Source organism: Amblyomma maculatum, chromosome 8, assembly GCF_055883805.1.
Source record: "Amblyomma maculatum isolate TAMU_Amacu chromosome 8, ASM5588380v1, whole genome shotgun sequence".
NCBI lineage: Eukaryota > Metazoa > Arthropoda > Arachnida > Ixodida > Ixodidae > Amblyomma > Amblyomma maculatum.
This window is the reverse complement of record NC_139351.1, coordinates 88,423,224-88,449,717: the sequence shown is the minus strand read 5'-3', so window position 1 is coordinate 88,449,717 and position 26,494 is coordinate 88,423,224. Positions and strand designations below refer to the sequence as shown.

The 26,494-nt window shown below is 47.6% G+C and overlaps 1 protein-coding gene across 1 annotated transcript in view; it reads left to right on the top strand.

The window, feature by feature from the left end:
- The window catches only part of LOC146181720 (lysosomal alpha-glucosidase-like), an 83,309-nt gene that overhangs the window by 39,201 nt on the left and 17,614 nt on the right, over positions 1 to 26,494 (top strand). Inside the window, exons 15-18 of the mRNA XM_084576732.1 lie at positions 1,485 to 1,519; positions 1,651 to 1,767; positions 6,809 to 6,957; positions 25,015 to 25,099. Of these exons, the coding sequence (XP_084432858.1) occupies positions 1,485 to 1,519; positions 1,651 to 1,767; positions 6,809 to 6,957; positions 25,015 to 25,099 (386 nt within the window). The remainder of the gene's footprint in view (positions 1 to 1,484; positions 1,520 to 1,650; positions 1,768 to 6,808; positions 6,958 to 25,014; positions 25,100 to 26,494) is intronic.

The following is a 26,494-nucleotide window of genomic DNA, read 5'->3' as shown; positions in this document are numbered from 1 at the left end:
CGCACGTGAAACCAAAACTGTGTGTTGGTATTGTACCGCTCCTGTGTCAGCCCGGACATTGTCAACACACTCCAAATATTGGTCCGATGGTTTGAGCTGGCTGGAACGCATTTACACATATATGATCCCTTTCCATAGACCATTGGGCTTCCAATCGATGACTGGCTATGAACGCGATCAGCCGGGCGCTTGTAGGACAATTCGGGACCACCAGTATTTGCCAGACGAGCATGCATGCGTTGATACGACGGGTGGTACAAGTTGTGACTAGCGGTTCTGACTAGGTCAAATTTGAACATAATCACATCAGCACTTGCGCTGTGATTTAGGGGCCTACAACCTTAGCATGAGATCGCCGCTTCACCAAAGGTGAGGGCGACACAAGCCCGGAAAAAAGGCTCAACAGCTTCTCACGCTATCGTATAAAATAATGCACAACGTTTCGAAGCAGCGTTCACAAAATTACAGTGGTGCACTTAAGAATGCTTAGGTGCAATAATGCGAACTCATTGCGAGCTTTGTCACGCCATCTGGTGTACTCGCCCGGCACTATACTAGCGACCTCGGCCGCACTTTGTCAGACGGCGTATGTGTATGGCTTATTTACCTAGGTGATATGAATGTGCGGTGCAGATAGAACTTCGTGAAGAAAATGATGTTTACTGCATAGCGTGAGAGTTTCGGCTTTACATGAGGCGGGATCCCTTCAGTGACCCCGTGTCTGGACCAAGGAAGCTGATCTGTTCGGATGTTAGTTTCCTGGTGGGGACGCAATTTTTTTTGTGCCGACAACCACTGCACCACCGCGGCGGGGCAAGAGAGAAAATACGCAATAGCGTTTTACATAGCGAAGGCCTTAATGTTTCAGGAGTAGCTATGGTTTGCGCATGAGGTGCGTACCAAATATATAGGCCACATAAGGCGCGCTTTGGGAGCAAGCGGAGTTTTTTGTATTTCGCATGGTCTTTCACATAAAGTGCTATCTGATGACTGTGTGTTAACGAGTATGCGTGCAATCAGAGAGGACCACTGGTCACTATCACATCATGTCCTTAAGAAGAGGGGGGGGGGGAGCTTAAGTATCTCTTGATTTCCCACCTTCCTTTATTTCACTCGTAAAAGTGCGCCAATGTGCTCACTTATTCCGTGGCGGCGGCCGAGGAGACTGCATTATAGAGGTACATTTCGTAGCCCTGCTTTCCCGCCAAGTGCAAAAACTCGTTTTTCTTTTTTCTCCACGACAACCAATTTTGCGGGATAAGCATGTTTATATGGCGGCATGACCATGTTTATGCAACTATGAGCGTGACATCGTCCACAAAGGCCTCCTACGTCACGTAAAGGCCGTGACCAATAGCACAGGTCGAACAGAATGTTTTCATTTCTTTCAGATTAAGCGTAATTCTTGTCTTGTAGCCGCTGTTGTCTACTTAACAATATTTCCTTCCAGCTTTCGCGTGCACTTTCCCGACACTTCTTCGCAGGCATGCTGGAGTTCAACATGTTCGGCATCCCGTACGTAAGTGCAACCAGCCCAGTCCGAGCAACTAATATCGTCAATACGGGCACGTGCACGGAGACGGTTGCCTCTTGGGAGGAGAAGCCATAGGAGCGCAGGCCTGCACGAAATCGCCTTCCATCGCTTTCCAGGTGGGCGCTGACATCTGCGGCTTCTCCGGCAACGTCACCGAGGAACTCTGCATCCGGTGGATGCAGCTGGGTGCTTTCTATCCGTTCAGCAGGTCCCACAACGACATCAGGGCGGCTGTAAGTGTTGCGGACAGGCACTGTTCATTGTCGCTAGTTCTCGGGTTTTTAGCGCCGTGCAGTGCTGGAAAGACAAAGCAGGAAATAGACAGGAGTAGAGAGTGGACGGAATGCTATTCTCAGACCTTTTCGCCTGTCTGGTTCTAGAGGTTATGCCTCTGTAAATGTACAGTCTTTGTCAAAAGTGTAAAGCCCAGGGGGTTTATTGCTGAGCCACTTCGTGTGGCTCGTAATGCATTTCCAGGGTTCCAAATCTCTTGATGATAAGGAGAATGTTTGTCCTACCCTCTCCAATGGCAAGGAGCTCCACTAACGCTAAATCAGCACTGCTACACGGCTCGAAAGCAGGCCCCCCCGGGCTCTACACTTTTGACAAAGGCTGTACATATTGTTACTTAGCGGTATTGGCTGGCCGTGCTAAGGATGATGTGCAACAGACTCCGAGAAGACGACGACGCTGAGCGTGATGAAACCGGTGCTGTCATCAACGTCAGTTGTACGGACAGCTTTCTGACTGTACATAACTGGTTCACTGGTTCACAGGAAGGGAAAGGCGCAGTAACTGTCTCACTTGTTTGCTGTGGACACCTGAACCGCGCCGTAAGGGAAGGGAGGAAGGTGGGAGTGAAAGTTGAAAGCGCGAGAGAGAGAGAGAGAAAGGAGCCGTAGTGGAGGGCTACGGAGTAATTTCGACCACCTGGGGCTCTTGGTTGGTTGGTTCACAGGAAGGGAAAGGCGCAGTATCTGTCACACTTGTGTCTGTGGACACCTGAACCGCGCCGTAAGGGAAGGGAGGAAGGTGGGAGTGAAAGTGGAAAGCGAGAGAGAGAGAGAGAGAGAGAGAGAGAGAGAGAGAGAAATGCGCCGTAGTGGAGGGCTACGGAGTAATTTCGACCACCTGGGGATCTTGGTTGGTTGGTTCACAGGAAAGGAAAGGCGCAGTATCTGTCACACTTGTGTCTGTGGACACCTGAACCGCGCCGTAAGGGAAGGGAGGAAGGTGGGAGTGAAAGTGGAAAGAGAGAAAGGGGAGCCGTAGTGGAGGGCTACTGAGTAATTTCGACCACCTGGGGATCTTTAACGTGCGCTGACATCGCACAGCACACGGACGCCACTTCGTTTCGCCTCCATCGAAACGCAGCCGCCGAGGTCGGGTTCGAACCCGGGAACTCCCCGTAACATCTCTTGTTGGAGGTCCGGGGTGCCGATCCCCGTACCTCTCGCACATCTATCACATTTGCGCTGTGGACACCTGAACCGCAACGTAAGAGAAGGGAGGAAGGTGGGAGTGAAAGTGGAAAGAGAGAAATTGTAGTCGTAGTGGAGGGCTACGGATAACTTGATGGAGGCGAAACGAAATGGCGTCCGTGTGCTGTGCGATCTCAGCGCACGTTAAAGATCCCCAGGTGGTCGAAGTACAGTGAACTAGAATATTCTATATTCTAGTTCACTGTAGCTTGAAGCTTGAATAGAAGTTCTGTTGTTGTAGTTGCGATTGAAGGAAGAAGGAAAAGAAAATGCTCGTGCCTGCTGCGGACAGAAAAGAAAAGCCGTCGTGCACCACCGAAAGCAGGTGGAATGACGAATTATATACCCATAATGTTATTCCCCCGACCCGCACTTCCACTAATGGTGGTGGTGAAAACGTTTATTGAATCTTGAGCCTTATTGATTGTTTTGATGGATCGGCTCGATATCGCGTAGGGTGGCCGGGAGCTTGTGGCTCTCAGCGACTCTTAGAGCCCAGCCCACCAGCTCCTTTTGTGCAGCTGGGTCCGAGCTGGACACCGCGATCTCCCATCGCTCTATGTTTGTTAGTTGCCAATTGCAGGGTGGCTGAAGCTCAGAGCACATGTAGAGGATGTGATGAAAGTCTCCTTTGGGTGCCTCGCAGAGGGGGCATACAGGGGAGAAAAGGACGGGGTGGATATTGGCAAAGTGTGCTGGAGATAGGAAGGTACGGGCCTGGAGCTGGCGCCAGGTCACCTGCTTGAGTTTAGATAGTGATTGGTGTGGGCGCAGATACTGGAGTCGTTGCTCCCTGTAGTGGAGAGTAATTTCGTTATAGGTAACCAGGCGTTCGCGTGCACTGCCTGGGTCTGCAGCTATCCCTGCTCGGTTGACGTGCGCTCGAGCTGTGTTGTGGACAGCTTCATTCCCAGGGTTGCCCGCATGAGCAGGTACCCATAGGAGTTCAACTGATCTGGTAAGGGGTTGAATAGAATTGAGAATTTTGAAAGCAGGCGTGTGAATCCTGCCTCGTGCGAAATTGCGGATTGCTGTTTTTGAGTCACTAAATATTAGTGTGGCAGTGGTTGAGGAGATTGCCAATGCAATTGCAGCTTCTTCTGCCTCTAACGAGGATGCAGCTTTAACCGAACCAGAAACTGTAGGGTGAAGTGTGTTGGAAACCACGCTCAAGGCATAGGCTTGATAGACGAGCTGACGCATGCGATCGCTATAGGCCTCTTCATTGTTTGCGCTCTGGAAGGCATTTGCTCGAAAAATCTCTTCCTTGCCGTCCTATAGTAGCATTCTCGCGTAGTGTGTTCTGCTTGGGAAGGAAAAAGAAGTTATTTCGTGCGGGGTGGAGTGAACAACTAAATCTGTATTTATGTCGTTCGGGTCTATCCGTTACTAACCTTTGTGAGTCTTATGGAGAAACTGAATCCATAGACCATTTTTTCCTCTTCTACTGGCGGTTCGCATTTCTTCGTAAAATTTACTTAGCGACTCCTTTTTCTAGATTAGGGCAATTCCTCTAACCATTCCAGTTCTTCTCTCCTCTGGGGCTAGTGTTACGGGATTTGCCTTGAAACCAGTGTGCAATAAATTCTGTTCATGATTACATAACTTCATCAAGTAGATTCCTATGCTAGGTGAGATTTCATTGCTTTTTCTTCTGTTTATTTTTCCGAATTCTAGTTAAACACTCATATTTATTTAAATACACCAATACTTGACCGTATACATTTAGTATCTACAATGTACCCTGGCCAATCCTCCGCCGTGGGTATGTGCCGTTTTGACTGAGGACATCATCACCATCATAATCATCATCATATGGAGGATGATGCAATACTTCGTAGCGTAAGACAGCCGCGTGTGTCAGCACCCCCTGCGCTGACTAAACCGGTAAAGTGTAATGGAGCAGGAAAAAGATATTCGCAAGCTCATAGAAACCTTCGTGATGTGCACGTTCTGTAAAAATGGTCAGCAGCGGATCTGCACTCGCAGTAACGTGTTCCACTATTTATTCGACAGTTATCCACCGGTCAGCGAATGTTAGAGTGGCCGCTTCCGTCGTAATTTCTGGTACACCAGCCAGAGATGGTCGGAAACTCTGCTCTTGGTCGTCCAGACTTGTTTAAGTTATTTATAATCTTCCGCACATCATTTAAAGATATTGTTATCATTTTCGTTATACACCCCCATTAGCACGGCACGAATATTCTGTGAATGACGGCGCTTCAAATAAAAAAAAAATCAGATTACTGGTTGGGCTTCTGATTTCCTGATGTATGCTGCCATTTTTAGTTTGACGTCTTAGCGGTATTAAGCAGAGTTTTTATACCAGTTGTGAAACTCAGCTTTAAAAGTGACCGAATTTGGTGCGCATTTTTCGGGTGGATGGATGGATGGATGGAATATAGGAGCGTCCCCTTTGAAACGGGGTAGTAGCAGTAGCTATCATGCTCATTTTTCTCCATATATCTTAATTATTGATTTAGAATGGTTAACTAAACCATCATTCTATTTATTAAATTTTTGTTCCTACATTACTAACATTATGTCACTTCTCTGCTTTTAAGCCACCAATCTTCCAGTCGTTTTTTGCTAGTTTCCACCGCCGGTTTATTCACCCGGCCACTGGTATCTCTAAACCCCAGAGCTTCAGGAACAGTGATTGCGTCTGCATCAACTTCCGGATGGATACCATTACATTCGAGCATAATATGGTCAATTGTTTCACTGGAGTTTCCACATATAGCACATGCGTCATCTCCATTGTTAAATTTCCTTTTGTAGCTGCGTGTTCTAAGGCACCCTGATCTAGCGTCAAAAAGTAGGGCACTGCCTCTCTATGAATAGTCGCGCCATCTGGAAGCGCTTAATACAAGCTTTTTCCTATTGCCGCCATTACCTTTTGAAAATCAAAATTTTCTCTCCTATTTTCCATCTTGATTGACTATATGGCTGTTATCTTAATAATACTTGCCACTACAAGTCTTCAACTAATTTTGTTTTCCATAATGGTTGTGCATTTGTCAACAAACAGAAAGTTTTGAATTTGAGCGCAGTTTTCTTTGAGGCCACGGGTGCCGCCACCATTCGTAAACACCGAATTTTGACCAATAAAAACCGCCGTTTTTTGATACATGGGCCCTATGGGAAGTTTCGCAACTGGTAGTATTGAGAAGCTCTGGTATTAAGTGGTGCTGTATGAACATAGTTTTCATATTCCGCTAAATGTAGATAGATGCACATCCTTTGTCAAAAGTGTAGAACCCAGGGGGTCTGCTTGTGAGGCGTGTAGTGGCGCTGATTTAGCATTACTGGAGACCCTTCCCATTGGACAGGGCAGGAAAAAAAATCTTATCGTCAAGCAGTTCAGAACACTGGAAATGCATTACTAGCCGCACGAAGTGGTTCTGAAACATACCCCATGGGCTGTACACTTTTGATAAAGACTGAACGTTCCTTTTGATGCCTATTATGTTCTCATTTGTTAATGCCATGGTACTAATAATACGAAGTTTAAGAACGTCCCTCGTACGTTGTGAAATCGAATGACCCTATGTCATTTTTAGCATTCATATGATACCAACTTTGATATAAAATCCATGAAACATTTATCATAGAGGCAGACGCTTCCTACGTTTGTCCTTTCGCGCTGATTATTCTGTTAGGTTCGTTTTGCTGTCTCTATTCACAGAATGTAAACTAATTTCGCCTTTATTTTTTTAAGCTTGGGCGCCTAGAGCTTCGCATAAACTTCGCGTTGCTTGTCCTCATTCTGTACTTACTCCGCTGTGTCCAGGACCAGGACCCGGCGACGTTCAGCGAAGCGGCGCAAGCCGTGATGAAAAAGGCCCTGCAGGTGCGCTACCGGCTGCTACCTTACCTGTACACACTGTTCTACGAGGCGCACGTAAAGGGCACGCCAGTCGTCAGACCGCTCTTCTTCGAGTAAGCGCGGTTCATTTGAATGCATGGCAACTGTCCTGACGATTTCATCACGTTTAGAGGCGACATAGAGAGGTGACTCGTCATTGGTCGACAGCATCATGACATCAGAACCGTATGGCCTCTCGCGAGAATTTTAAACATCCAACAAAACTCGTTTGAAACGTGGCAGCACGCACGCAACGAAACCTGTTAAAACATCACGCGTAATCTGAATTAAAAGTAGGCGAATTTCTAAATGCTTGACACTTTACTCTGCCCCGCCGCGGTGGCTAAGTGGTTCAGACGCCCGGCTATTGAATCGCAGTACTCAGCCCCACCACCGGCTTTGCATTTCGATGGAGGCGAAACGGAGAAGAAAGCAAACCGATTTATTAATTTATTTACACTTTATACTTTATAAAGGAAATAAATTTCTTAGCAAGAACCCCCCCCCCCCCCACACACACACACAGTGTAGACCACACACCAGACACGCCTCTCTCCATTAGAACCGCCGGCCGCGTTTCGATAGATATGGTAGATGGGGTTTTTTTTTTTAGACATGCCTACACCGCGTGGAAAGTTTTTCGAGGACTTTTCCTCACAGTGCGGGTATTTCCCCGTGCAAGCGGAGTCAAAGTATTTTGGTATTGCCGGGCGCAGTGAAGTTTTGCTGTAAGGGCGAATGAGAATGCGCTCTTCCGCCTTAGTGAGACCCTTGCAGGGCTTAGGATATATTGCATGGCTGGATTGATAGAATTCAATTATTTCTTTGAAAGTGTAGGCGGGATTGGGTTCACAGTTCAGATCGATGGGAGACGAGGTTGATGCCCGGAAAGTGAGCACGCGGGCGGCGGTATCGGCCGTTTCGTTTCCCTCGAGGCCAGTGTAAGCTGGAGTCCAGATAATAGTTCGATACGCGGGGGTACCGAGATATTCGCTGTTTTATAAAATTTTGCTGGCGAGGTACGATATGTACCCCTGCTCAATATTACGGCAGGCACCCCTCGAGTTGGTCATGATGACCCGTGAGTCCTGATCGGCGGCGGCTAGTGCGATGGCAACCTCTTCCGCGTGTATTATGTTCTGTGCACGGAAAGTGAGTCCGTTTATAACAGTGTTTTGATGGACGACTGTGGCCATGTGCCAACCTCCATGGTGCGGGCCGGAGGCGTTCAATAGGAAGGCTCCATGATTGTGTCCGTAGTGGCGAGCCAAGGCTTCCGCCCACGCGAGACGTCTGCCACTATGGTCCTCTCGCGTCAAGTTGGCCGGAAGAGGGCGTGCGTGCAAGGAATGATGGTATAGTTAACCAATCTAAAACAATAATTAGGATATAGGGAGAAAAATGAGCATGATAGCTACTGCTACCACCCCGTTTCAAAGGGGACGCTCCTATATTCCATCCATCCATCTCCACTCTGTTGGGATATATACGCGCTCTTCCGAATGTATTGTGTGGTGGATGTGTAGTCGGACAAGGAGACGGCGATCCGACAGCGTTTCAAAGAGTCTTGTGTATTGCTTCATCAAGTGTGCCTCTCGCAGTTCACCATCCCCAGTCCAAGTAGGCGCTGGTTGGAGGTGTTGACCGGGAAGTTGAGGGCACGCTTGCTTGTTTTTACGGAGAATTACTTCTAGGGTATTCTCGTCAAATTTGCGCAAGTGGAGGTATGGAGCCGAGTATAGGACTCGACTGATTACAAATGCATGCGCCGGCCGCAAGGCGTCTTTGCATCGTAACCCTCCACGCTTGTTCGAAATCCGGCGGACCATGCGGCCCACCTGGTCCCGCATCTTACGCAATTTGGCTAACGTTGTGTCAGCTCTACGATGTTTGTGAATAAAGAGGCCCAGTACTCTGATCTCGTCGTGTTCAGATATGGGTCTACTGTTAAGGGTGAGGCCAAGTTTTGTGGTGCACTTTGATGAGGGGTGTATGTGCACAAATTCTGATTTGGACGGGGAGCACTGAAGGCCGCAACGATGGGCGTAGTTGTCTACAATGTCCGCCGCTTGCTGCAGGTTGGCCTCCGTTTCTCCTACCGAGTTGGGAATTAGCTCAGATAAAGATGTCGTCAGCGCACAGCGCGTGCTGCATATATACAGTAGACCCTCGCCAGCTAAGCGGGAAGTCTTATTGTAGCTAGATTGAATAGGAGAGGCGAGAGGACCGCTCCTTGCGGGGACCCCCGCGTGCCTAGTTTGTATGGGCCATGTTCGGTGTCCTGAATTAGGATGTACGATTGTCGGTCACTGAGAAATTGCCTAATGTAGTTAAATGTGTTTTGGCTGCAATCTGAGAAAGATGTGTTAGAATTATTACTTGGGTGACGTTGTCGAAGGCCCCCTTCAAATCTAAAGCGAGTACTATCTTATCATTGAGGGGATATTCGATCAGGTTGAGAATTTCCCGGTCTAGTTGAAGCAGGACATCCTGTGGGCGCCGGTGTTGGCGGAACCTGAACACAGTGCCTGAAAAACATTTTTGCTCTCTAGAAACTGAGACAGCCTGTCGTTGCGGAAGCATTAAGTGGATAGGTTTTCAAGGTCGCGTCATCAGAAGTTTGTCGGCAGCATTACATTCGAACAAACCGAGTAATAAGAAAACGATTGATTTCACCAGATAGAAGATTTTTTTCCTGGGAGAAAATTCGTGCATGTTGATAATTAGTTAAATAATTAAAGCCAATTATGTCAATCAGACGTTGGATATGTCGCGTCACCAGACGTTTGTCGACAGGTTACGTTTGAACGAAACGAACAATAAGAAAACGAATAGTTGCACTAGGTACAGGATGAAAAATCCCGCAGGGAAACATTTGGTGCATGCGGAGTAATTGGTTAATTAAAGCCAGTTAATTCAGTCAGACGTCTAAATAGCCAAGGGGTGTACTGTCGACGTCCAAGGTGAGTCACTTGGTACCCAACTTCCATTGGGTTTTACGTCATAGTGTGACGCCAAAAACCGAAAGCCCCCTCCCGTTTCTCTGTATTGATCGCACCCCACAGCGTACAGAAGCAGCACGCACGCCATTCGGGAGGACTGGGAGGCGACCCTGCTCGGCTGCCATGACCTGCAGGCCCAAAAGGCCTTGGTCGAGCGCGCCCGGGCAGCGGCCGACGCCACTGGGGTCCCGTACTAGGGACCCAGCCTAGTATCTGTAAGGGCTGGATCTTCAAAGATTCGGCTCATGAATACCTCCACCCCTTTTAAATCACTAAACGTTTATCACCACCACCACGCAGCGTACAGAAGCAGATGCAGTGCAGCAGAAATCAGCGGCGTTTCAAATTGGCTTACAGGAAAGAAAAGGCGCAGTATCTGTCACAATCTTCCGCGGGCACCTTAACCGAGACGTAGGGAAATGAGCAAGGTGGGGATGAAAAAGAGAAAGAGCTGCCTAGTGGAGGGCTTCGTACCACCACGAAATAGCAGCTTTCGCCTCATCGCAGTTTGATGATCCAAAGTGCCCCCTACACTTTTTTTGTTACCATGCATCGATTGCGTTCGGGGCATTGTTCGTGCGTGCGTGTCTTCAACGGTTGCCAAAGTAGCGAGTGTCGTGCGTTGAATAATAACAGGTTCACAGGAAAGGAAAGGGGCGGTATCCGTCGCACTTGTTTCGTGGACACCTGGGCCCGTATTCCGAGTTTGATTGATTGATTGATTTATAGGAAGGAAAAGGCGCTGTAACTGTCTCTCGTTTTCTGTGGACACCTCAACCGCGCCGTAAGGGAAGGGAGGAAGGTGGGAGTGAAAGTAGAAAGAGCGAAAGAAGAGCCTTAGTGGAGGGCTCCGGAGTAATTTCGACTACCTGGGGATCTTTAACGTGCGCTGACATCGCACAGCACACAGACGCGTCTTCGTCTCGCATCCATAGAAACGCAGCCACTGAGGTAGGGTTCGAACCCGGATACTCCGGTACAGTAGTCGGGCGTCTTACCACTGCACCACCCCGGCGGGGCAGTTTGCGTCGTTATCGGTGTGTCGGTATCTCAGGTGACCTCGATCCATCTGATTGGTCGAAACGCCGGAACCGGGTTTTGCCACTACGGAACCGGAAGAGGTGGCAACATCATGTTCCGGCGTTTCTACCAATCAAATGACTCGAGGTTGGGGAGATGGCGACACTCGATAACGAAGCAAACTCGAAATAAGAGGTTTCCTCGATTTGGCTGCACTTTCGGCACTAGTTCTCAAAAGTGCCGTGCTAGTGCAGCGCCAGTTCTTGCGGTGCGAGTGCAGCGCGACACTAGCTCTCTTCGTGGCGCGGTAAATCGAGTGCACAAAAGGGCCCCGAACCGCGCGCTTTAAGGGAAGGAAGGTGGGAATGAAAGCAGAAAGAGAGAGAAAGAGGTGCCGTAGTGAAGGGTCCGGAGTAATTTCGACCACCTGGGGATCTTTAACGTGCACTGACATCGCACACCACAGGACGCGGGAAGGGGTGGCTGCTCCTGGCCCTACAGGGCTCGGAATTGTAGACCTTCGCAGTTTGCGGGGTGGCTCGCCTGCCACCGGCGTGTTGTTGGGGCAGTAGGAAGAAGAAAAAGAAAATGCACGTACTGGCTCTGTAGCTGAGCCCCCTCCACTGCCTCGTGCGGACAGAATAGTTGTTGTTGTGGCTGTAGGAAGAAGGAAAAGAAAATGCACGGGCCTGCTACTGGCTCTATAGCTGAGCCACCTCCGCTGCCTCGTGCAGACAGAAGAGAAGATATAGAGAAGAAAAAAGAAGGAAAGAAAGACGCGCGCCGCAACAACAGCCGTCGTTCACCACCAGCGGTGGCGTGTGCAATGACGGCCTAGAACAGATAAAAATTCGGTGCCAGGCAAGCCCCCGCTTGCAAGCGGCTGTGACCCACCTGTACCAGGCCCATATTGTACCTGTTGTAGGCCATCATCGAACCCGCCACCGCTTCGGTGGCGGACGACAGCTGTTGCGACGCGCGCCTTTCCCCCTTCTTCTTTCTTTTTTTCTTCTCTATTTCTCCTCTGTCCGCACGAGGCAGTCGAGGTGGCTGAGTTACAGAGCCAGTAGCAGGTGGAAAGGAGACGAGATGGGAGCGGCAGGGGCTGTGCGGCTGCAGAGGGAGGGTCGGGAGTTAGGGCTGAAACCTTACAGTCGGCCAGCAGGGAAATTTCAGGCAATGAAATTAGCCTCTATCAAAACACAGCCGCCGGCGGTCGGGATTAAACTCCGGCTCTGTAGTCGGGCATCTTAACTACTGCACTACCAGGGCAGGGCACAGAAGTAGCGGACGTCGTGCGTTGAATGACGATAAGGATTTCGTGCGCAGTACTGAATCGAGTGTCATTAGACCTAAAAGAGACAGTCTGTTCTGAGATGCTTTAAATAAGAAGCGTAGGTATGCCCTCTCAACCATCATTTTTGCGCAGGCCTAATAGGACAACGTTCTGCATCAACTTTGCTTGTTTTTGAATAGTTTGCAATGATGTGTAGTTCCGTGAAGAAATGATAACCCATGCATATATTGATATTTTGAAGACCATTGCTATGCCGTCCGGCGGCCCTTCCTACTGCTCTGTGCCTTGATGCCATAACAACTGCCTGGCGGTTGAGGCCGCGAATAACCAATGTATGCCAGTCCTTAGTCGCGGAGGTTCCAGCCCCCGTTCCTTAGGCCTGCGTGCCAGGAGCGGGGAGTAGGGAGCCTCCTAAATCGGTGGAAATTAAAGTTTTAATCAATCAATCAATCAGAACGCAAAGAAGCCAGGAATTAGTTTCTTCCGCATACCATGGGACACCAGAGAAGTGAGGAAGGCATTATAGTGAGGACTACAGTTCCTTTCTCTTGACTGTTCACATGATGACTGGGTTGTCCTCCCTTGATGGGGCATGGGTCAGGTAGGTCACCACCGCTTGCGGCGGGGGCTAGCCTGCCACCGAATTTTTATCTGTGGTAGGCCGTCATTGCACCCGCCACCGTTTCGGTGGTGGACGATGGCTGTTGTTGCGGCGCGCGTCTTTCTCTCCCTCTTCATTTTCTTCTCTATTTTCTCTTCTGTCTGCCCCGCCGGGGTGGTGCAGTGGTAAGACGCCCGACTACTGTGCCGGAGTACCCGGGTTCGAACCCGACCTCGGCGGCTGCGTTTCGATGGAGGCGGAACGAAGTGGCGTCCGTGTGCTGTGCGGTGTCAGCGCACGTTAAAGATCCCCAGGTGGTCGAAATTATTCCGTAGCCCTCCACTACGGCTCCTCTTTCTCTTTCCACTTTCTCTCCCACCTTCCTCCCTTCTCTTACGGCGCGGTTGTGGTGTCCACAGAAAACAAACGAGACAGTTAACGCGCCTTTCCCTTCCTATAAATAAATAATTTTTAACGCGGTAGCGTTAAGGAGCTCGTGTCGCAGAAAAGCCGGTGTCGTCGGCGGCGTTGGCCGTGAGCGATAAATCCCGGCATGCACTTCATAAATAAAAAGCAACTTCCAAGATGGGCTGGGTGGGAATCGAACCAGGGTATTCGGAGTGTGAGACGGAGACGCTACCACTCAGCCACGAGTTTTTTTTTTTATTTATTGTTGACTTGGACATTCAAAACAAGACGATGAACAATCAAACGTGCCAACACACTTTCTCGTGACACGGCGGGTTAAAACTTTTTCAGTTTTGCCAAACTGTCAAGCACATGAATCCATTGTGGCTGCTCGTGGAGTGTCATATGCACTTCCCTGAACCGCACAACACTGTGTACGAAATGTTCTCGTACAGGATTGACTTGTATATCTGCATTGTTTAACTGCATTCTGGTTTTCCACAAGCTGTGGAGGCCCAGGAGCATTATTGTATCAAAGGGAAACTCCTCTGTATTAGGAAAAGGTAAAAATCGTGTGCCATATGCATCTAGAGGTAGCTCTTTTTTTAATGTTCTCTGAAGCATATCCCAGAAAAAAATAGCATCCCAACAGTCCAAAAACACGTGTTCTATCGTCTCTGGTCTGTTACACAAGAAACAGTTTGTTGACCAAGGGACGAACAGGCCTTTAGCGTGCATCCATGTTTTGACTGATAATGTGCTAGTGTGGAGTTTAAAGAAAAATGATTTGACTGGTGGTGATATTGGCATCTTCTTAACTCTCTTGAGTACATCATCTCCTGGGCATGGACAGTGCGACAAACGGTATATCGGTACAAGAAGCATTGTGCCAACTATGTCCGCATACAATGTTTTCCGCTTAACATTGCACAAATACTCCATGGAAAAGCGCACATGCAGCAATCTGTACGCGAGCACCGCTTCTCGCAAGTACCCTCTTACTGTACCACCTACATTGAAACGCGAACTGACAAGAAAATTAGGAAGGAGTCGACCAAGCCGAACTTGGATTACAGTTCTGAGGAAGACATTATTTTGGTCACGAAGGTACATGAAACGCGAGACAACTTGTCGCAAAAATAAATGCGCCAGACCAAGCCCTCCTTTTTGTACGGAAAGAAACAAATTTGTTCGGCTCGTCCTTTCCCAGGTCGTCGCCCAAATGAAAACGGCAAAAACACGGTGAAGTTTTTGTATGTTTGTCCTCGAAGCACTGAGCACATTCATCACGTACCACACTTTAGCAGTAAGGAACAGATTACATATAGTGGCACGTGAGAACATGGACAACTGCCTTCCTTGCCACGCATCACTTTTTTCCTTGGCCCTCGATGCTTGGTCATGCCAGTACGGATCTGGGTCCCGGTAAGAATCAAGGGGCACTCATAGATACAATGCTGGAGTGGTTGACCAGCGCATCCAAGAATAGTTTTCGGGTGTGACCTCCCAGCTACCATGCCAGAAACCGCAGCTTTTTTTCCCAGTTTATCTGGGCACCTGTGCAGCTGCAAAATTTCTGTACTACATTCGTCACCTCACAAATACTTTCTCTATTTGCACAAAAGACAGCGATGTCGTCGGCATAAGCCAGGATTTTCACATGCACTGATTTTAGCGTGATTTCCGTTATGCATTCATTATTCCGGATGGCCAAGCAAAGCGGTTCAAGGTAGGCTGCGAATAACAATGGCGACAGTGGACAACCCTGCCTCACAGAAGATCACACTTGGAGGCTTTCAGTGAGTTCTCCATTCACAACAATCCGTGTGGTACAGTTTTTGTATGCCATTCTAACGCCCTCTAATATTATTCGGTCCACATTTGCATGATCTAATACGGCAAACAGAACATCGTGAGAAACGCGGTCAAAGGCTTTTGCCAGGTCTAGTTGTATCATCGCCACTCGGTCATCAAATGAGTCACAGCATTCTAGTATGGATCGTGCCACGTGTATGTTAGTAGCGATACTTCGCCCTTTTATGCCGCATGTTTGGTGCGTGCCTACGAGCGTTGTTATAACAGCCTGCAATCTTTTCGCTAGCGCCTTCTTCAAGATAACGACCTACATGTAGTCGCCGTGCAAGAATCGAAAATTGAGAGTCAAGTTGCTACAGACCGAATGGTGTTCGCTTTCCGTACGCATTTTGATGCATGTGTTTGCCATTCTGTAGGTGCCTCTGGTGGTTGTGTACTTTTTCTTCGCAATAATCTTGGTATTATGGTACAGTCGATTTTCTCGTGTCAAAGCGGCCGTCTCCTTGTCGTTGATTTTTTGCACTGCGGCCTTGATTTCCGAGTTATTTGTGTGTATGCACCAAACGCAGAGACTGAGCGAAAATTATTTTTTGAAGGATTGGAGTCATATTTAAACACTGACAAAGTGATAATCCTACTGGGCGATTTCAATTGCGTTTGCCAAGCTTCAGATCGCGCCAAAAAGTCAATTGTACGTGATAAAAGTGCTGATGTTTTGAATGAAATCGTCCATGGCCATGATTTAGAAGATATTGGAAGTTTATTTACTAATGGCACCTATACGCAGTATACCCATTTTCAGGGCAACAGCCATGCTCGATTAGACAGATTGTATGTCGCAGCTGAACTTGTACCACTTTGCACCTTGTACGAAGTTACACCTGTGGCTTTCAGTGATCATGCCTTAGTGATTGCAACCTTTGGAAGAAAACAAAGCAAGAATCGGTTTAATTGGCATTTATGGAAACTTAATAATAAGTTGTTGGAGGACGAAAGCTTTTTTAACGAAACAGATTAAGAATTAAATATATTACAGCGAAACCGTTGAGCTTCGCTGCAAAATGGGAGGATTTTAAGCAGGGGGTGAAAATGAGAGCGATAGAAAAAAGCACGAAATTAAGATACGCAGAGAAGCAAAAAGAAGCAGAGCTTCGTAAACAGCTCGAATTTCTGACGTGTATCGAAAACGCCCAACCAGGCGCATGCTTTAATGAGATAAGGGGTGTCAAAGCGCAGCTTGAAAAAATGGACACAGATAAGTATAGTGCGGCAGTTATTCGGGCGCGGACGGAACAGCTGTGGGCGGGGGAAACACCAACAAAGCGTGCGTTATCAGACGAGAAACGATACGCGTGCCGAAAGGAAATACGAGAAATAAGAACTAGCACAGGTATTTCGGCGGACAGTAGTGTAATCAAGAACGCAATCAGTGATCATTTCGCAGATATGCTTTGTCAGTCGCGAAAAACTGAACGGGGCTTCTATAGTGAATTCCACTTATGCCGAAACTTGAGGAAGAAGTTAAAACACGGCTTGAGCAGCCGATTTCCGTGAAAGAAATTGAGGATGAATAGATGCCCTGCCAGCAGGTAAAGCCCCTGGCCCTGACGGACTGGCTGCAGCTTTCTACAAAGTGTTCAAACCGGCAATAGCCCAGGCTCTGCTGAAGGTTGTTGACGAAAGCTATGAGAAAAAAAAAAAAAAAAAACGTGTCCCGTTGTCTTTCACAACATCCCACATAGTGCTAATTCCTAAAACCGATGACCCTGATAAGCGCCTGTTGGTGGGGTCTTATCGCCCGATAAGCCTCACCAACGTCGACTACACTCAGCCACGAGTTCGATGCTTGAAAGCGGTACAAAAGCACTTCTAGTGAATGCGGTGTTGTCTTAGAAACGGGCCGTAGAACGTTATACTGCGGTGTATATCGGTAATTATGAGCATGTTACTTACAGAAGTCGCAGTTACACGAGTAGCAAAGTACGTTTCCGCTACATTTCTTTTGCGCTCTGCGCACATGCAGAGCCATCTTGCGGCAAACACAGAAGAACCCCTCCTCGCAATGTGCGGCGCTGCCCCGACACGTGGCGCGCCACTCGCCCCTGACGTTTCGCCGTGCGCCCTCACGAGTTGTAGAATCAAGCGTCTTTCCTTTCTTTAGATCACTATCTTCGCTCACCCGCTTCTCCCCTTCGGGCCGCACGGGTACCGGTGCGAGGATGCCCCAATACCCTTGCGTTTAATAAGTTTTCTCGCTCTCTCTCCTTCCAACATCCAGCGTGCGTCACTCGAACAGTGGTGTTTAGGCGACGCGGCTCCTCTTTCCGCTCACAGCGCGATTGCTAGGTGCAGCGTCTGATGCCGGACGCCTCTGACCTGATGATTAGAAAAAAGTTGTACAGTGCACTTAGAAGTGTTGAGTATGAATAACGCTATCGCGTTCCACTCTTGAAGGCGAATCTTAAGCGCACAAAGAGTAGAAAGGCCCAAGGTACTAGAAATGCACTTCAGAAGGGAAAATGTTTGGGCGTGTTGGTTCATCGTCAATAAAGCGAAGCTTCGCTGTATTGACGATGAACCAACACGCCCAAACATTTTCCCTTCTGAAGTGCATTTCTACTACCTTGGGCCTTTCTACTCTTTGAGCGCTATTGTCCTGTTTCCCTCCTCGTCCTTTGTGATTTTGAGCGCTTCGCTGTATTGACGATGAACCGCCCAAACATTTTCCCTTCTGAAGCTTAAGCGTCCTCCAAATTTATTTTCTCTTCTGTCTGCACGAGGCAGCGGAGGGGGCTCAGCTGCAGAGCCAGTAGCAGGCCAGTGCATTTGCTTTTCCTTCTTCCTACAGCCACAGTCACACAATACACAAACTTTAAACAAAGTGGTGCATAAAAGAGGGAAATGGGCTGCCAACATTGGAGCAGCGTTTATTTTTCAATACTTGTACTAGCTCAGCTGCAAAGCATTACCTGTACTTTTGAGCATGTCCATGTTTTCTTAATTTTTTTCTGCAAGCAGTAGCGATGTGTTAACGTCTTTGTGATTGTGTTCTCTCTGTTATTATATCCATATGTGATTATGTTAAGGAACACAGTTGCCTTTCTATTGAGCCTTTCTCCGCCATGCTGGTCTTGGTTAGTGCCCAGATTTTGCGCTCACTTTTTACTTTGTCCGAAAACAAAAAAAGGTTCCTCGACACTCCGTCTCTTTATTAAATATTGAATGCTGAAGGACTACTTGCTCCAATCAGTTTCTGTACATTTTATGTTCAAATTAATATCGGAACGACGAAATTCGCAGAAGGGATAAAATGAGACAGTTTATCCACCTCAGGCCACAGACAAACGTAACGCGCAAACAATTTGAAATTTGCGCCAGTGAAGGCGAAACAAGAAGTTTGCTTGCTGGGACGCTAGGTCAACGCCGCTTGCGGCGGGGTCTAGCCAGCCACCGAATTTTTATCTGTTGTGGGCCGTCATTGCACCCGCCACCGCTTATGTGGTGGACGACGCCTGTTGCGGCGCGCGTATTTCTCTCTCTCTTCTTTTCCTTTCTTCTCTACTTTCTCTCTTCTGTCGTGAACCAATTAATTATGTGTGTGGTGCACGACAGACGAGAGAAAGTAGAGAAGAAAGGAAAAGAAGAGGGAGAGTGTGTGTGGTGCCGACTACTGTGCCGGAGTACCCGGGTTCGAGCCCGACCTCGGCGGCTGCGTTTCGATGGAGGCGAAACGAAGAGGCGTCCGTGTGCTCTGCGATGTCAGCGCACGTTAAAGATCCCCAGGTGGTCGAAATTACTCCGTAGCCCTCCACTACGGCTCCTCTTTCTCTCTTTCCACTTTCACTCCCATCTTCCTCAGGGGACTGCGGGTCGCGCAGGCGCCTCGCGTTGTATATGTGTTCGTGAGCGAGCATTCTTTAATTCTGTCGTTAACAACTCTACCACCTATGCATGTAGGTGTTTACAGTGCATCGTTACGGACATTTGTCCGTGGTCTAGAGAGCGCTACAGCAATACCTAGGTGACGCAATACACAAGTGTAATATACCATTCATGGTTACGAACTGTAAATCGCCGTTTATGCGCAGCAGTGGCGTTATTTTATTGCGAAAGCAATACTGCTGGCACTTTTCTGCCGTCAGTGGAGGTCGTTCCTTCGCTCCGGCTACCACGTGACAGCGTGAGGTCACGACTAGAAAAGAGCAGGGGCCCCAACTCCTCTCTTCGGCTATATATATATACTTCGGCCGAAGTCGTTCCTTCGCTCGGCGCGGCGGCTACCACGTGACGGCCACCTCGGCCCGCCGCGTGAGGGCGCTCGCTAGTAGAGGATAGACGGACTTACTTTCGGAAATGCGGTTTTGTGCCTAAAATCAGAGGTACAGTCGACATTAGAAACAAATCAGAGATCCGTTGGACGATTAGCACTAGGTGCCCACGGCAAAACTACAAATGAGGTGGTACAGGGAGATATGGGCTGGGCATCTTTCGAAGTACGGGAAGCTCAGAGTAAAATTATGAGGAACGCCTGAGGAAATTGGACAGTAACAGATAGGCAGCTAAAGTATTTAAATACCTGTACCTAAAAAGCGTTGACTCACAATGGAGGAAAAGAACTAGGAAACTAACTAGTAAGTATGCTAGTAACAAGGACGGAGAAATAAAGAGCATTAAGCAACAGGTGAAAAACACAGAAGGTAAAAATTGGATAAATTCGATGGAAAAGAAACAGAGTGTGGAATTATACCGAAAGTGGAAAATGCAGATCAGGAAGGAAGATTCCTTTGATAACTCAAGAGGCAGTGCCCTACTTTTTGAAGCTAGATCAGGGTGCCTTAGGACACGCAGCTACAAAAAGAAATTTAACAGTGGAGATGACGCATGTGCTGTATGTGGAAACTCCAGTGAAACAATTGACCATATTATACTCGAATGTAATGGTATCCATCCGGAAGTTGGTGCAGGGGCAATCACTGTTCCTGAAGCTCTGGGCTTTAGAGATACCAGTGGCCGGGTGAATAAACCGGCGGTGGAAACTAGCAAAAAACGACTGGAAGACTGGTGGCTTAAAAGCAGAGAAGTGACATAATGTTAGTAATGTAGGAACAAAATTTAATAAATAGAATGGTGGTTTAGTTAACCATTCTAAATCAATAATTAAGATATAGGGAGAAAAATGAGCATGGTAGCTACTGCTACCACCCCGTTTCAAAGGGGACGCTCCTATATTCCATCCATCCATCCATACGGGGCACCGCAGGCGCGCTCCGCTTAGTCATGTCTGAGGAGTTGTACAAGGCGACGCAGCACGTCGGCGCCGTGTCGAGGAGACAGATGAAGAAAGGCAAGAGCGGTTTGCTAAGCAATGCGCCTATGCCGCAGAATGGCGAGCCCGGCGTCGTTCTACAAGTTCAGTGAGCGAGCCAGTGTTCAGACCAAGAGTCGCTATTTACGGACCACCAAAGCGTGGTCATTGGAATAAACAAACAGTAGAAACCATGTTGTGTCCAGAGTAAATCCTTTAGTTGCACAAAAGGCGAAGCCATGCCAAACCACCCGCAGAGCCAAGCGCAGCCAGGGAGGTATTGCTTTCGCTATCACTCAGGCTTAACCAGAGCTAAGCCACAGCTAATTGTTTTTTAGGGGTGCCCTTCCATGTGATAAATTCGCATGTTTTGCTTTTTAACTTTTTGATTTTGCGTACGATGTAAATTTTTGGACCTGACTTCATGGTGTTGAATTTAACCGGATCGACGAGCTTCGCGCTTAAGTTTGTTTGGACAAAACGTGTTTTTTCGTCCAGTAGTGGTTTTCTTTGGCTTTCATTTTTCCTTTAAGGAAATCTTATTACGAATACCAGGACTCCCAGTTGTTATTTAGAGAAGTCTGCGTACAAAGCGGTTGAGCGTAGTAGCTTTTTGCTGTTAGTATCTACCTCGGATGTGATAAACACGATTTCATTAAGTGGTATGATGTGGCCCAAACGGCTAAATAGCTGTTTCACACACACAGATAGCATCGAAATTGAATATACTCGTCTTGTCGCGGCAAAACTCGGGAGAGCTGGCTTCTGTGTTATTTGTTCAAGGGTTGATACAAATAACAAAACGGGGTGTGCCCTCCAGCGCTGGCTCTGTGGTTAGGGCTCTTGACTGCTAAGCCCCGAACACAAAGGTTTGATCACAATAAGGTCGAAATTTGGGCTTGTTGGTTGATACTTCCAAGCTGTAGCGCACACAAGACGAGGGACTGAGACAAGGGACTGTTACTCTTTCAAAAAAAGAAATAGATTACCTTCGTTCCTGCCGATTCCGTGCATGACGTGTGAGATCACGACGATGTACTGTGTATATATAGAGGTGCCGTTTTACCAAATAAATTGTTGGAAGTTAGCGCTGTGTGTGTCCTCTCGTTCTCAGTCCCTCGTCTTGTGCGCGCTACAGCTTGGAAGTTTGATCACAGAAGCGACGGCTGCACTTCGATGAAGACGAAGCTAAGCGCCTGTGTGGTGTGCAATGTCATCGCATGTTAAAGAACCCCAGGCAGTCGATAAATTTCCAGAGCACTCTACTACTGCGTATCTCATAGCCGACGCCATGTTTGGGCGCCAAACTCCATATACCACATGAAAACTGAGTTGTTATGCTCCAGCTAGCATTTATTTGGTGCTGTTTCTTTAGAATGTACGAGAATGTATGTGCAGGATATAAAAAATGCATTATGCTTGACATGCAGGCGCAACAGTTCGATAGGTGCTATAGAGTTCCAGGGATAAAGAGAAACTATCATACTGGGGTGGTGTTCATAAATAAAGCTCAACAAAATTTGTCTGCCATTAGCTTGTCAACTCAGATGAACACAGCGTTAATTTGTTGATGTGACTGGCACACTCTGCGGAAACAACAATACAGCCTAATTGGTGTCGAAATGGCTGGCAAGAAGAAAGAAGAGCGCTTTGGAAGTGGAATCATATGCGAGTTCCCTTCTCCGCACGAGTAAAGACCGTAGCCTTGCGCGCATCGGCGTCACCCCCACCTCATCACCAGGCGGAGATGGTGACTCAACCGGCCGAGGATGTGCAAGTCGTGTCGAGAAAGTTCTGCTGCGCCTGACCAAGCCCCATAAATAAGTTGATTTTAACTATACGACAATACAAATAAACTCGCTCCAACACAACCGTGCGGTGAAAATATATCGGCGATGCTCCTTTGCGCCCGAAGGCTAGCTAAACGTGGCTACCGTGCATGTGCGGCTCCGCAGTCTCGGAAGCGCCCGCGCGGCGGCGCACTAGTCGGCAGAAAATGGCCGCGCCCGAGAGTTGCTAAAAATCTGGAATCGATCAACTACGGAGAAAGAGATCCCGGCCGCTGCTCAGCGCATATAGCATCCTAAGCGTAGCTGTGCAGCTGTTGCTTTCGCAACTCAACTAGGTTTAACCAATTTTTTCAGTAGGTGCCCGCACAAGGCCACGTGACATATTTGAGCGGCTTGTGTTGTGTATTAGGGCTTTTGTGTTGTGGCGCCAGAGAGGCGTCGCTGGCGTCGCTTCGTTACAGTGCCGACCCCAGCGGGCCATCTTCCCCTTGTTACAGGGAACACGGGCGCGTGTCTTTCTACAGGCGTGTCTGGACTTCGTAGCTTTAGAGTAAGCAGAGTTTCTCCGAAGATGGAACACGCGCTTCATCACAAGCAGCGGCCGCGTGACGGTGCGGCTGCTTTTTTATTGAGTGTTGTGCGCGGTGTTTGTGCGTGGTGCATCCGTGTCCTTCCCTCGCGTTTTGCGAGCATGAACATTCATTTTTGTTTTACTTTTTTTTTTTTCGAAGAGTTTGCCACAAGGCATAAGTTGAGAAAGGGGGAATGGGATGCAGGAGATAGAAAGTTAAAAGAAGGAGTGCAGTCCAGTTGTGCTTATGAATTCGAGAAGGTTAGCAGTATAGCGATTGTCCATTGTCCATTTCTGCGGTTCCACCGGCCAACAAAGTTGCTGCACTGTACTTAAATTATGTTGAGGGACGGTAGTCCCTTTTTTGCACCATTATCTAAATATATTTCTCATTAATCACCTCCTTTCCTTGAGTTTATTTGAGCTTTTTGATATAAAGGAACGAATATTTTCCTTTTGTTGCCTTTCATGATATTATTGTCTGTTCAATTTTGGTTGTATGGCCTGCAAGTGACGTAAAGGAGCAATTTATTTTTATTTTTTTTGGGGGGGGGGGGGGTTTGCTTAAATTGTTCGGTTCAACAACTCTCGGTTGTTTAGCTTGTAAGTGATGTTTTATCCCAGTATAATTATAATAAGCTTCCTCTCTGTGTGTATATTACGGTTTTAATGGAACAGTGTTTATGGGGAAAAAGCAGTGAATGGAAGGAGGAAAGGCCAGCCATGCTGGAGGGTTTCGGAAGAAGTGCAACTACTTGATACTCTCTAACGTGCACACCGGCACCTTACATTTTACGTGATAACTCGGCATCGACGTAGCCGCCGTTGTTCTGATTGGTAGACAGTGTCAAGACGTCACACTTACATGACTTGGCACGAGGAATTTCAAGCACCCTATACCACTCGCGTCGAACGTGACGTAAAGAGTGGGATGAAAGTTATGAAAGCATGACATTTAACGCGAATTACAGGTCGCCGCTAGTACGAATTCATTTAATTTATGATTTCTCGCTTTGAGAAAGACTGCTTATGCTCTGCAGACCCTGCATCCGGGTCGACGCTCGGCGCTCCTCTGTCTATACAGCGCTTTCCGTTCAGAGGGGCGTTTCATTCGATGTCTTCGTCCCGTTTGAATGTGCGGAAACACCTCAGGGAACCGCAGGCTGCTACTGCTTCGTACCCTTAAGTTGGAGATTTCCCCCTAATTTTTGCGTTCATCGAATTGTGTCAGTGATTTCATTCCTTTTGCATAGCGGTGTCAGTTCGCTTCGTTCGCATGCTCTCTAGTGCGCTCTGCTCTACTCCCTCTCTCTAGGGAGTAAAGGAACAATTCACTCCCTCTCTCTAGGAAGTAGATAGGTTCTCCCTTTCTCTAGGGAGTAGAGAGCTAGAAATGGAAGTGACAAACATCAAGGGGGTGTTTGTGCGCTTCCCAACTTGGGTTCGAGGACGTACAGGTGCGGCTTAGGTGATGTCACTTCATTTGTGAATAATGCAAGCACTGCCTGTAACTGGGTTATAATGGAAATATTACCGTTGATGAAGCGACCTCAGGTATGGTGCGGCGCAATGTTAGTTTCGCACCAAGGAGCACAGGCGTGCGCACTGCATTGAGCCTAGTTGGGATAATGGTACACCTGCTGCTGATGATGATAGAGTCACCAGTTCGGGTCAACGGATTTATTTCGAAGCAGTACTCCAGGCATGCGAGCATTACAGAGATAAAAGAAACAAGTCGGACAAGAACCCATACAAATAAGAGACGACAGAAGCGAAGGCATAAACTACTACATGCAATAGACACCGCCTGAGCGAGCAATTAAAAAAATCTACCTACAAGCACTTCACTGTATCTCCAATGGGGAGATCACAGTTTTAATTTACGGGAATTAAACTACTTGCAAAACAAACTGCATTAATTGTTCATTCCCTCCCCCCCCCCCCCCTCGCTCTATTTCTGAGTGGAATAAGCTGCTGATTGAAGGTGGGAGCTCTGATGAAATGCTGATTAATCAATGATTTGTGACTTCCCTCTTCTTTCACATCCAGCCAGGTAATTTGAATGTATTGTTATTCCTGCTGTTTGTCTACTTTACTGTTCCACTGGTTTTGATGCACTGCTCCTACTCCTACTCCTTCTTTGTGATTTCGTTCATTTATTTGACTTCGAAATGGTACCCACTCCCCTGTTATAATGCTTCGGTGCTGCAGGGTGTACTGTAAATAAGTAAATAAATAAATAAATAAATAAATGTAAATAAGCATAATTTCAGGATGATTCTACCTCGGATTGTAAATTGACGAAGGCGTCTTCTGGTGCAGGTTCCCGCAGGATCCCCAGACGTATGGCATCGAGGCGCAGTTCATGTGGGGGAGGTCTCTTCTCATCTCGCCCATCATACGAAATGTGAGCATATTTTCACTCCATTTAATTCGAACGTGCATATGCATGTATAGTGGCCTAACAAGCAAACGTCAAAAGAGACTTGCTAGAACTGCTCCTAGAGATGCGGAACGTGTTAAATGGCATAGGACAATCGTCGGAAAGAACTCGGAGCTCTACAGACTTCATCAGTCGGCCATGTCGCAGAGAGCTTCAGATTGTGCAGATTGTGTCACAGTATCGTCATTACCAGACGTATACAAGAGTGTTGCTGTTCGGACTCTTGCGTCCTCTACCGTTTGTAATCCTGTGTTATTATGCGTATATATATATATATATATATATATATATATATATATATATATATATATATATATATATATATATATATATATAAACCACGGAAATAATGAAATTGGCAGTGGTTAAACCTACTTGGTTAAACCTAGCTCCGGTTAAACCTACTTGATTTGCGAAAGCAACAGCTGCGTGGCTATGCTTAGGATCGCTTAGGCTACGTGATGAGCAGCGGTCGGGCTCTTCTCCTTAGTTGGTCGATTCTGGCCCCACGCACCTCTTCTCCGCACAATCAACGGAGAGAGTGATGTGCAGCTGGCGCCGGCTGTGGTTATGACTTCACTTCTCCGGCACCGGCGGAGCGCGCGGCGAGACGGCAGCTCCAACACATCAGCTGCTGCCTCTGACGCCACGCGGCTCCTCGCGCATGCGCAGCTTGGCCCACGCTGTGCCCCGCGAAATGGCTCGACGACTATCATAGTGTTGCTTTCGCAACAAAATAATCTTCGTGGAGTGGGAACGGATACAGGAGACTAATTACCTCCTTTTGTACTGCCCCACGGGCAGTACCATGTATTGCCCACACAATCACTGAATAAAAATAAAAAATAAAAAATATATCGCAGCATGTATACAAGTAATCGGCTAGTTTCAAAACCACACCCATAAGATCGCGTATGTGGACGCTCTACAAACATTGTTCATGAGGCACCTGCAGATAATGCAGCAATGGGCCCGTATACTGCAAGTTCAGTCTGCGTCAACTGGTTACAAGCTTGGCACCCAAAGTACAGATGTGACGGCTTCGTGGCGACAGCTGACTCGTCTTTCCCGTTAACGTTATCTTGGCTCAAACTGAACCTGCTATTGCATTAATAATGTTGCCGAAAATGCAAATATAAAAAAAAAACGAAGCTCTCTCTGTACATCCTTAATATTTATATTATTCCGAAGCAGAAACAAGCGGCTTCGACTGATATACAGGTGACTGTAAGCTTCTATACGCAATGCTACAATTCGATACGATTGCGCATCGCATCTTGTTTGAAATTTTTCAGGGGGCAAAAAGCCACACCCAAGTTCAGGTCAGGCCTATTTGGATACGGCCACTGAGATAGAAGT